We start from the raw sequence: 12,168 nt of genomic DNA, 5'->3' as shown, positions 1-12,168 counted from the left end.
GTGGGTGAATGGGTGAATATTAGTAATATGTCGGGCTTTATTTAGTACCAAGGACGCGGTCCAGTACAGTCCCACTTGTCGGTCCTTAATGGAGGTAAAACCAATCCCTTGGGACGTCAATGAGGTTGTTTTCCTTTTTTTCATTATTTCGTTACATAAGAGAATAAATTATATAACTAAGTAACAAAAAATATGTTCGTACTATAATGAAAAAAATCATATTAATACATCAATATTTTTGTGAAAAATTTCAAGAACCTACAGTCCTAAGGACTGGTCCCAAGTACTGACTGTCTAAAAGACCGATCCCAATGATAGAGAGTTCTAAGGACCGGTCCTAAGACTGGACCGACACAAAACTAGTGAATACTTATCAATAACTTTGAATATGAAGTATCTATAAACTTGTTTCAATCCCCTTACATCTAAATTATTATTTAAATAGTAAGTTATATACTCATAAGCAATTCAATTTTTTCCTCGGAATATTATTTTAATCTATATTCAACGCAACCTAACCATCTTATTTTATTAAATTTCTTAATAAATATGAAAAACTAAATTACCCAAAAATCAATCAAAATTGACCTTTTTTGAAAACATTTTTTAATATAGAAATATAACATCTATTCTAACACATCAGCGAGGATATATAGCACCTGAAAAAAAAAAAAAAAAAAAAACCCATTAACTTCTAAGTTAAGTCCTCCATTTTACACAATTTTTTGGTGGTTATATACATTTTTTCATTAATTGTAATCAAGATAAAGTAATAAATAATTCATTGTTCTTATGCTGAAATGTTTACATCAATTTGATATTTAATTTGATTTTCATTTTTATAGTTCTTTCATTTCAAAATATGATACTGAATTGTAGTTATACCCTAAAAACTTGTTTTTTTTAAGGCTTTAAATGCCAAATCTGTAGGGGTTGAGATTTGTAAGGGTCATTTTCGTGTTCTACGGTTGAATAATAAATGTGGGTTTCAGGCTTTGGGCACTCCAAGACTTCATTTTCTTGCATAGTGTAATGGAAAGTTCCTCTAATTATACTAATCGAGGGTACGCTTGTTAACAATATGTACTTCTCATATTATACAAAAACAGCCGCTTGACGTAAGCCAAGTGGAGTTAAATAACATTAAATTAAAGAAATGAGGAGTTTAAGTCTATTTAAAAAGTTTAATAGTTAATTTTGACTATAAATTCAATTGTTTTTGTACCTACTAATATGAGTTTACTGTTATTTTTGTATGTCATATTACCAGTCACAACTGACTTGAGCGATGGTTTTTAACATTATCGCATGAGTTATAAATTTGAAAAAATTTATTCTTTAGAAACAAAATTTGAAAAAATTAATTTAATTTCTAATATTAAATTTTTCTTATACGAAGCAAAATTTCTCAGCTGGGTAGGGAGCTACAGCTCTCCAACCCAACCCCTGTGGACGCCCCGGCTAAGTATATAATTAAAAGAACAACGATGATGTTTGCTTAGAATAATGGCTAGTGACAATGAGGGTTTGCTGTGGAGTTAAATGCGTTAATCTTTGTTGCGCGGGTTTGGGTATAACTGTGGATAGAAACTCGAATTTGCAACTCTAGCTCTTTTATAGTGTTATTATACTAATTTGGAAGGCCTATTCTCAATGTATGTACAATGTACATACATCAATTAAAAATATAATCTCTTCATTTCTTCAGCACACACAAAAGCCTTGAAATGATGTCCTTTTTATTTTCATCCTTTATATACGAAACGGCAAAATAATCCCTGTTTCATTGTAATGGTCTTTCAAAGAATATGTATGTATGTACTTACTTATTCTTAACTTTTTCTATTGTCGGGTAAGCTTTTATTTTGTTGTTTTGTGTCGTTGTTATTTCCATGTAAGTAGCAAAAAAAAAAAAAAAAAAAAAAAAAAAAATAGACGATTGCTATTATTGACACTCCATAGAAGAGGTATAAAATTATGAATTTTAAAGCTGTTGAAAAAGAGAAATATAATTTAAATAACATTTCCTTCCTAGGGTTGCTCTCTCGAGATCCCGTTTTTCCGGGATTTCTCGGAGTTTTACAACTAGAGTGTGTGGAAGGAAATTGTGAGTATTTTCACCCATGATAAACCTCTTCAAGTTTCTCAAAAAGTAAGCAGAGTTTGTCTTTGAAACCTTTAACATTTTTTTATATATACATATATCATGGCCTCAATCTGGGGCATTAACCCGTTGCTTGTATTTTTGACGTATTCCACGGATATATCGGTCCATTCCTATAAGCCGATAGTTTTTAACACTTTAGTTCGGTTTGCCCCGATGCTGAAGCTTAGAGGTTACAGTCTTGAATGGAGGATGTCCAGATTGTCAAAGGCCAAAATTTGGCCGAGGCATTTTTGTTGTGCTAGTTTTTTTGTAGGTGACAACTTGATTAGATGTTTATTTTTTAGTTTCCTAAAGCTGTTATCATTATTTTTACATCTATGTATAACGTTTGCATGCTAATGAAAGATTGGGAATTTGTTAATTATACGAAGTGTAAGTTCTTCGTGGAGTAGAATTAACGATGGATATTCCTTGTACGAGTTGGAATTGAATTTCTGTGCATTTCCTTTTTTTGTCCACTCATTGCTTTTTGCAGCTGATTTAATGAAACGCCATGACAGCTAAACTGTTTTCCAACAAACATTATTCAAATTGTCAGGATTATCAAATTTGATTTCGTGGAGATATTTGTACATACATAAATTGCCTATGATTTACAATTCGAATAATGATACTTATATTACGGTTATAGTTTTAAAAAATATGGAAATTAAAGATCCTGCTTTTTTGTTAATGCAATGGAATATTATTTTATTTTACAAGACTCGTATAATTATTTTGTTAGTGAAGAGAGATCAATAAGTATAAAGTAATCACTACAGCATGAAAGGGGAAAAAAAACAAAAAAACTATGGATTTGTTGTGGTGTTATATTCCTTATTAGACTCGGATGAGTATTGAGGATTGAAACCGGAGTAATTCTTGTTTACTAGTCCAAGAGTTATTATTTACTGATCTCTATTATGCAAATTTTAAGATGTTCAGAACATTTTTTTACAATGTTTCGATGAGAAATGCTGTAGAACATCTAATTAACTGTTGATGGCTAAGATCAACATTGTGCTAGTAGCTCCAATGAGTGCACAGTGTTAAAAGACTGACTGAGGTCCGAGCTGGGATTGTCCAAGAAGGTCATCTGTGAACAGACATCGAAGAAGACGATTTACCATTTTGGGGAGGACCTCAGGCACTCTCCAAGAACTTGGTCTTCAAGAAAAAGCCAAATTCTTTAATTGCTGTATTGGCCAGAAAGATGCACATGTCACCATCAGCGGTGTCCAGGTCTCTAAAAAATGCAGGAGGAACATCTTTGAGGTATATTCATGGCCTCTGTTGACAGAATAGCAGAGAAAAGTAGGTGTAGGACGTGCAAACAAGATCCTTAAACACCGCAAGGGAACCTGTGAACTCATTCTGATCTTCGGCAGATTCTCCCACCTCCTGGAACTCTTTATCAATTTTGAGGGCGAATACATTTTAAATCATGTTCTTTGAGCTTCAATTAATAGGTATTGAACTTTTTTCCTTACTTACCCAGCATCCTCCCAAGGACTTCAATACTTCGTATGTCAAAATGGGTAAAACATAACAGTTGGCCCAGTATGTCCTTACTTGAAACAGAGGGGGACTTGTTTATATTTCCTTAATCTCCCCCGCTAATCTAATGAAAACTTCATAAGGGTGAAGATGATCTCCTCTCAAATATTATCTAAATTGTCAGGGTTACCATCTTGACTTTTAAGAGATTCTTTTACATACCGAAAATACTTATGATGTACCAACATAACAATAGTGCTTAAAGCTGCATAGAAAAGCTTTACTTGAGACATTGACAACAATGGATGGGCGATATTAGGCATACAGATGTTGATGTTAACAATAATAATGATACCTAGCTTTAAATATAAAATTAATTACGCTACAAAAAACACATTCATGATGATATTTGCATTTTGCAAATACTCAAATTATTTTTATGTGAGGTTAGAATATAATTATTTTATTATCAATGGCAAAATATATTATATATTTTGTATATGTAATTTGACTATATATTAGTGTGAGTCTAGTGTGCTCAACAAATTCTTACATTTGGATGGGTACACTTAACCTTTTCTTGGTACTGTAGAGTGTACATTGAAGATAATGTGCAATTTCATGGATAAATATTTAATATTTACTATGAACCGAGAGTCATTTTTTGTAAAAAAATGACAAAAAACTATAATGCCATATTTTTGAATGTGTCTACTAATTTTTTTGATGAATATATATATTTGATTGAAATATAATGCTTACAAAATATTCAAGGGCGTCCGCAGGATTATATACAGGGTGCAAATCTATTGATGCCTGTTTTTAACCTTTTACTAAGATCTTTATAACTCTCTTCAAAATAAAGATAGAAACTTGACATTTAATATGATTAATCTTTTGTTAATGTACATAAAAAAATATAAACGGATAAAATCACCACCAACTGCAATGACCTCCTCCAGGCGGGGCCTCACGCGGGAGCAGGCCTTGATGATATACTTCCCCGGAATGTGGCTGAATACCTCCATGATAGAGGTGATGAGGGAAGCCTTAGTGTTGTCAGGGTGACGATTGGTATCCCTTTCAGCCTACATATCAAAGTCCAAGGGGTTGGGGCTGCTAGGGGGCCAGATGTTCTTCTCCCAGAAGTGAGAGAGATTCTGCCTGAACCATTCTTGGGTCCTGTTTGCATTTTGGACAGGTGCCCCATCCTGTTGGAAGATGTACGGTTCTCCTTCGGCCACATAGTCCATCCAGGGCTTCACAACGTTTAGCATCACATTGATGGACCTGCCAGAGTCCTCCTTGATGAGGTTTTGTGTGGAGTTCACAATATCAATATCATGAGTATCAGAGCGACGTCTATGAGTATTTCTTTTTACGTCAAACTCTTTAAGGTCCCCTTCCTTTTCACAATATTTATCATAATTGTGCCTGAAGTTCCTCACAGTGTTGTAGAACAAGTTGTTGAACTGGGCAATCTCCTTGCTGGTCCTTTGGGCGCGAAATCCACACACCATGGCTCCACGAATCGCCTCCTGCAGATTCCGGTTCATAGTTGAACGTTTTGTTTGTTTTGATTTCGCAGCTACTGTAAACCGACTATCAGCTGATTATCATAGTTATCCGTCTGGCTTTATTCATGGATAGATATTGTACTTTTAAAATTGGGTGTCTTTTTTAAAAATCCATAAAGCAAAATTTTTTGAAAAAAACAAACAAACTATTTTTGGAAGAAAAAAAATACAATATGATTATTTATTATTAAAATCTTAAAAAATCCACAGCAATTAACATAATAATTTTTTTGGGAAAAATCTATCAAAAAGCCACAGATATTCACAAAAAATTATTTTTTTCAAAAAATCTGAAAAATCCCCCGCTGCTAACACAAAAATTAAAATTTTTGAAAAGTTATTTCAAAAATTAAATTTCAAATCAAAGATATTTTGAAACAAAATTGCAAATATAAATTTTTTTGGAACAAAATTGCAAATGTTAAATTTTTTCGAGATCCACAGAAAATTAAATTAAACTTTTTCAAGAAAAATTTCGGAAATCCATAGCTATTGACAGAAAATTAAATTAAATTTCAAATATTACATTTTTTAGTGAACAGGAAAAATTCCATAATTTGGTTGGGGATCTACAGCCCCACCAGTCCATCCCTTGGGGATTCTTCCGATATTAATAGATTTTTTTTCAAAGAAATTACCTTTTATAACCAAGTAAATATTATTCATTGACTGTGAGTAAAGAGTAAAAAAGTAATATTTTACCATTTATCCATTTTTACTTCTTAAAACACTTTTTTAGAAGTCGGGTATTAAATTGTAAATTAAGAGCCTATATATATATCCGTATCAATTCGAAACTTTAAGTTCATAAACAGTGTGAACCCAAAACTTGTAGTAGAATTAAGTTAGGGTTTTATCCCCGTTATTTTTAATTACAAAGTTTAATTATGCAACCAAACGACAGCTGGAACAAAAATAAACAATTTTTTTTATCCCATGACTGTAATTGTAAAAATGGCCGAGAAAAAGGAAAAAAGGAACGCGTGTGTGATCTCCACTGCGCAGGTGTCAGTGCTTAGAAGGCTACAGAGATTGTTGGTATCTCCATCCGGACGACCTCGTGATAAAGAAGTCCATTACAGTACCTTCAAGCCAAGAATAATAAAAAAAAAAAAAAAACAATATTGCTGACTTTTAGCCTGCCTCCATGTGGCCCTCTTCTAGCCCTGACCTTGACCAACTGGACTTTGCAGATTGGGGTGTCTTGGAGAAAAACGTGTGCCACACCTTTTATACAAATTTGTATCCACTCCAAGCTGTCATCATGATAGCCTGGTACGTCATGAACACGGCCTTCAACGTCAAGAGATGCTAATATGTTCGTTTAGATCAGAGGCTACCTACACTATATCCTTGGTTACCTGTTCAACCGTTGGTTTCTTCTTAGTGGACTGTTGGATTTGTTCTAAAAATATAGTATGCTTTTGATTTCTTGATTTGTCCCTTGAGGGATTCTTAAAGTGTCCCTCAGCTTTAAAAAGGGTTGGTGACCCCTGTCTTAGACTATTATTGATTGTGAAGGAGAACATAATGAATAATCATTATGGCTAAATTTAGTATTTAAACATATCACAAAATGGTTTTGATTTGCCTTTTCTTCCTTCCATAAAAATTACGTTTTTCGTAATTTAATCATGTAACTGTAAATTTTCTGTTCCACACCCTGTGCATAGTACAGAAAAAACAGGCCTGCAGCCTCACCCTAATATAGATTTGTGTTTATCATGAAAAATAATTATTGTCTAATTACGCCTATTATTTCTCCATTAAGTTGAGGTTTTTTTGCCTCTTTTTTTCCCAAACACATACATACATAAGTGAATGTAGATTTATGTGATGTCAATAACATATCACTATAAAACCATTTTAGCTATATTTCTTTTTTTTTTCTTCTTCGTTTTCTACTAAAGAACTCTTCAATATAATCGAAGCTAAAGAACTACCGGGTGGTCCATTGAAATCTGAACACTTACTAATTGAATTATTAATAAATGTTAAATGATTGAAAATAATTCATATTTTGATATATTAAAGCATAAGCAATTAGTTACTAAACAAAAGGGACATGAGCTCTTTAGCTTACATACTAGTTGAAAAAATGATACTTGAACGTAAACGACAAATTTCCAAGCAGTTAGCGTTTCCAGGACCACTACCAACACTACCAGCTAGTCCGAAACGTTGTAGAGGAAGAAGTACTCTGCCAAAAAGGCCAAAGTGGATCCGGAGGAGTAAAAGGAAATAGACCAGGATAATCCCCTCAAATTCATAAGGGCACAAAAAGATATCTCGAGGTTTTACACCAGACTTTCTGAAGAGATATCATAAAAGTGGGGGGAAATAGCCTTGTGAGGGTGAAAAGGCAAGTTTGAACACCAGTGATGAAATTAACCCATCACCTCCGTTGCAAGACTATTTTAAAGAGTTTTTTGAGTTCTTTGAACTCTTTTTTGACACTTTTGCCACCTCCCCTACAGCGATGATGCCAACCCCCTCGACTATACGTTTTGGGTGGATGTGTAGGTAAGGCCTGCAGTGTCTGTCATCCAAACACCGAGGCCATAAAAGCCACTGTCAGCCAGTACTGGGATACCAAGACAGATGACTATATATGAAGCGGTTTCCAGGACTCCCACTGCCGCCTGAAAGCCGTTATCGCCGCTAAGACCGGGTAGATTAAATGTAAGAGAGCTCAGACACACATCTATTCAATGTAATAATTTTTCTGGAAATTCTACTTTTAATTAATAAATTATATATAGTTGAAGTTTAAAATTCAAAGTGTTCAGATTTTAATGGACCACTCGTTTTACGACTTGGAATGAAAATAAATATTAAAAAATACCTAATTGGACTAACAATAGTGATAATAGATATAGAGGTAAAAGGAACACATTTAATTAGTTAATTCTTTGCTGGCAAACTTCAATGTTCATTATTTGTGGCCTGTCAACCGAAAAGCAAGCTAGAATATTTTTTCTCAAAATTGAGTGTAGATTACATTTATATTCTTTGACAAATTATTTATATCAATAAATTATTCCGATTAATTATTATCACTCTTATTTATTGGCTAACAGTGTTTTTGAGGGCATCTATGTTTGGATGGCGGACACTGGAGGCCTTACCATCGAAATGCTCCCAAAAGATTTAGTTAAGGGGTTGGCATTAGGGATGTTAGCGAGACAAAAGTGTTCAAAAGATTCCTTCAAAACTCATTCAAAAGAGTCATGCAATGGAATGTGAAATAGGTTTCTTTGATTGCTGGAGTCAAAAGTGGCCTCTTCGCCCCCACAAGGTTCTTTCCATTTACTTTTATGATAGCTCTCTGGACAATTGGGTGTGAAACTCCGAGATCTCTTGAATATCCCTCAAGGACTTGAGGAGATTTCCTGGGCTATTTTCCTTAACTCCTCTTGGTCCAGTTTGACCATTCTGACTGAATCCTTCTTCCTCTCCAACTGCTTGCAGTGCGCAAATGGAAATTCAGTGATCACACTCAATTTTCATTTTCTCGACTTATACGTAAACTAGAGATGTAAGGCTTGTTTTGTTTTGTAATTAATTATTTATGTTTTAATATAGCGAAATATGGATTAATTTCAATTGTTCAACATTCATTACTTATTGAATAAGTAAGTGTTCAAATTTAAATGGACCACCCGGTATAGCAAGGACATATATTTTCATTTTTATCATTATCAATAATATTCTTCAAGTCCAGTTTTTTTGGAATTTCGTAACTCGATACCATATGCAAAGCAAAAAAAGATATAAAGTTATGAACTAGCTAATTTTAGGTTGATTATATATATATAATATAATGAAATTTATATTATTAAATAATTAAATGGGATTTGACGTAGGGTTAAAACCCCAGGAAAATGGTAACTCGGATCCTGAAGAAGAACCCTATTTATATATATACATGAATTATTACAAACATTTATTTCTCTGAAAAGACAATGCCTTTCAAAATTCTTCAAGTGCTTTTGTTGATTTTAGGTTTAAATGGGATTACATTTTGTATGAAATAAAAAAAAAACCCTACGGCACAGTTTTCCTTATTTTTCTAAAAATCATATAAACATACTTGTGTTAAGAAATTGTTTGAGACCGATTTGTGTATCGGTCTTATTTCAAAATATTTATTTCACTAATATTTCAGTTGAGACCGTGGATCGAAATTTAATTGTTTTCAATTGATTGATATAAAAAAAAAATAAAGCTATTCAGATAAAATTAATTTTTTTGGATGAAATGTTAAAATTTTTGATCGGCTGCATAATTTGCTCGAATGATGAAACTATTTTCTTGTAAAGAACAAGAATTCCTTAATTTGGGGCGGTGTAGGCTCTACAACCCTCTGGTCGCCCCTGAATATAAGTTTCTTGAATTAAATAAATGTTTTAAACTATAACTGAAAGTACACATTATCGACATATGTGTTGATAATTGGCAAAAACACATGACGTCATGAACAATTCAGATCCACTGTAAAGCCATTATGTCCAAATTATTATTAGATATATAAAAATATTTATATAGGAATGTGATTTCCTATTTTTGTGTTTAATTTTTTTTGTTATGTTTTAGATGCATCTTTACCTACACATTCTATATTATTCATAACATAATAATAAGTTGATATATAGTTGTACTTTGGTTAAAAAAAAATATAAGAAAAATTCATCTATAAAAAGTTATAAACCAAATTTTAAATGAAACAAATTTATCAATATGAGTGTGATCAAATTTTCTGAACAGAACCGAATTAGTTCAATCTTACAAAAGTTATAACTCTCTGATACCGATCTACTAGAATGTTCAGACACAAATCCGACGCTAAGTTTTGTTGCAATAACATTACGAAATTAATTTTCAAAGTAACTCATGTTTCCCAGATTGCTTTAAAAGATTAAAGTGAGATTTAACTTTTTTGAATAATATGGATTTTAGTACTATAAGTCACATGCTTTGCTGATGTCACGGGAATGATGTGTAACATGTACAATATGATAACATGTTACTTATGTATCTGACAACCTCATAGTTCTTTATGTGGAAGTCACATGATCTTTTCCCATACAATTATAATTTAATTTTGAGGGTTTCTTGGGAATCACTTTTTAATTAATGACACAGTTTATTAAATTATTATTACTAGTTCTAGAATTCTCCAAGGGAGAAAGAACATTAATTTTTCCCACATATGCATATTCCATTTAAAATAGATCAATCTTCGTTATTTGTTTATATATGTTGTACATATGTTTGTATTTGAATCTACCAATTGAGGTAGAGGGCCGGCCACTTTAACCTATGTGGCCCCACTAATGATAGGAAAAAAAGAAATTTTTCACTCTTAAAGAAATAAGCCATTTATCTTTGCCCACGCTCACGTTCAAACCAGCCTTGGTCTCAGTTATTATCTTTACCCCTACCCAGAAAGGGATTTGTTTCTTGTGCAATTTCAATTGCATAGATCCCCGCTAAAGTTAATGCATACCCTATTTATGTACATTTTTTCTTGTAGAAACTAGAGCAATTCTTTATTTATTTTGTCATTTCAGAGAAAATTTAACGATGCGCATTGTCTGGACTGTACTGATTGAAGTTATCGTCTTTGTCATCACAATTGTTTTAGCAATGGTGGATTCATCCAATTGGCCAGGATTGTTTTTCTATCTAACAATGGGATCCATTGTGATTCTTAATGGTATAGACACGACATTTTATCTACTATTAATTTTGATAATTATCTATTAATTATTTTTAGCTGCCAATGGGATTTATCACAACACTGTCTATGGAATAGCTTCTAAACTCCCATTCCGATACACAGGAGCAGTTATTTTAGGATCAGTGAGTTCATATAATTATTTTTAATTAATAAAAACTTCATTAAACCAGTGTTGATTTCGTCTGCTCTGACGAGAAAATATGTATGTGTAAACTAATGTTTTTTTGCATGACACAGACCATTTTTCCTCTTGAATATTTAGTCAAAATAATAGAAATCTTTCATTTTCTTGACGAAATTAACACTACATCAAACTGACTTCCAAATTATTTCAATCCCTTTTATAGAATATTAGTGGAATAATAGTCGCGACAATCAACATTATTTCCATATCCATCTCTCCAAATCCTCGAACAGCAGCCATCTATTATTTTATAACAGCTCTATTTATTCTCTTGGCTTGTTTCGACACCTACTTCGCTTTGCCTCTTAATGTAAGAATAAATATATATATATATATATGTACATTGACTTTTTTTTGTTCTCATTCCAGCGTTTCTTTCGATATCACGACTATCAATACAAAAAAGGCCTTCAACTCAAAAAAAAATCAGCAATATCCTCATCTATGGGAACGATGCAATGCACAAACCCTACTGGAGTTATATCGTCTCGGACCTCATCTCTTGTTCGACGATTGAATCATCTTCCTTTTTGGACCATTTTTAGAAAGTGTTTACCACAATGTTTCAATATATTTTTTACATTCTTTGTTTCGTTAATCATATTTCCAAATGTTTATGCTGAAGTTCAGCGCTCGGATCAAACCTTCTTTATATCAAAGAAATACTACTCTGCTATTACCTGCTTCCTTACGTTTAACTTTGGAGCCATGTTGGGGAATCTCATTGCTACATATGTACATTTTGTAAGGATGATGATGAAACACTCTATTAAACACACTCATCTTATTTGACTCTACTTTACAGCCAAGTCCCAGGTGGTTATTTGCTCCAGTCCTGCTCAGAGCTTTGTTCATACCCTTCTTTGCACTCTGTAATTATCGCCCTTTGGGAGTCGAGAGAATTTGGCCTGTTATGTTCCATTGGGATGCGGTATACTGGACGGGTGGAGCCTTTTTTGGACTCACTGGTGGATATTTGTCGGCTATTGCAATAATGTATTGTCCAAGGTTAGTATCTGGT

At 32.9% G+C, this 12,168-nt stretch overlaps 1 protein-coding gene across 1 annotated transcript in view; it reads left to right on the top strand.

The window, feature by feature from the left end:
- Ent2 (Equilibrative nucleoside transporter 2) overlaps positions 1–12,168 on the top strand; it is a 102,516-nt gene that overhangs the window by 90,007 nt on the left and 341 nt on the right. Inside the window, exons 7-11 of the mRNA XM_071890287.1 lie at positions 10,794–10,939; positions 11,000–11,085; positions 11,311–11,457; positions 11,517–11,891; positions 11,953–12,155. Of these exons, the coding sequence (XP_071746388.1) occupies positions 10,794–10,939; positions 11,000–11,085; positions 11,311–11,457; positions 11,517–11,891; positions 11,953–12,155 (957 nt within the window). The remainder of the gene's footprint in view (positions 1–10,793; positions 10,940–10,999; positions 11,086–11,310; positions 11,458–11,516; positions 11,892–11,952; positions 12,156–12,168) is intronic.

This window comes from Lepeophtheirus salmonis, chromosome 8 (genome assembly GCF_016086655.4).
Source record: "Lepeophtheirus salmonis chromosome 8, UVic_Lsal_1.4, whole genome shotgun sequence".
Classification (NCBI taxonomy): domain Eukaryota; kingdom Metazoa; phylum Arthropoda; class Copepoda; order Siphonostomatoida; family Caligidae; genus Lepeophtheirus; species Lepeophtheirus salmonis.
The sequence above is the reverse complement of the archived record's forward strand: the minus strand, read 5'-3'. Positions and strand labels throughout refer to the sequence as shown.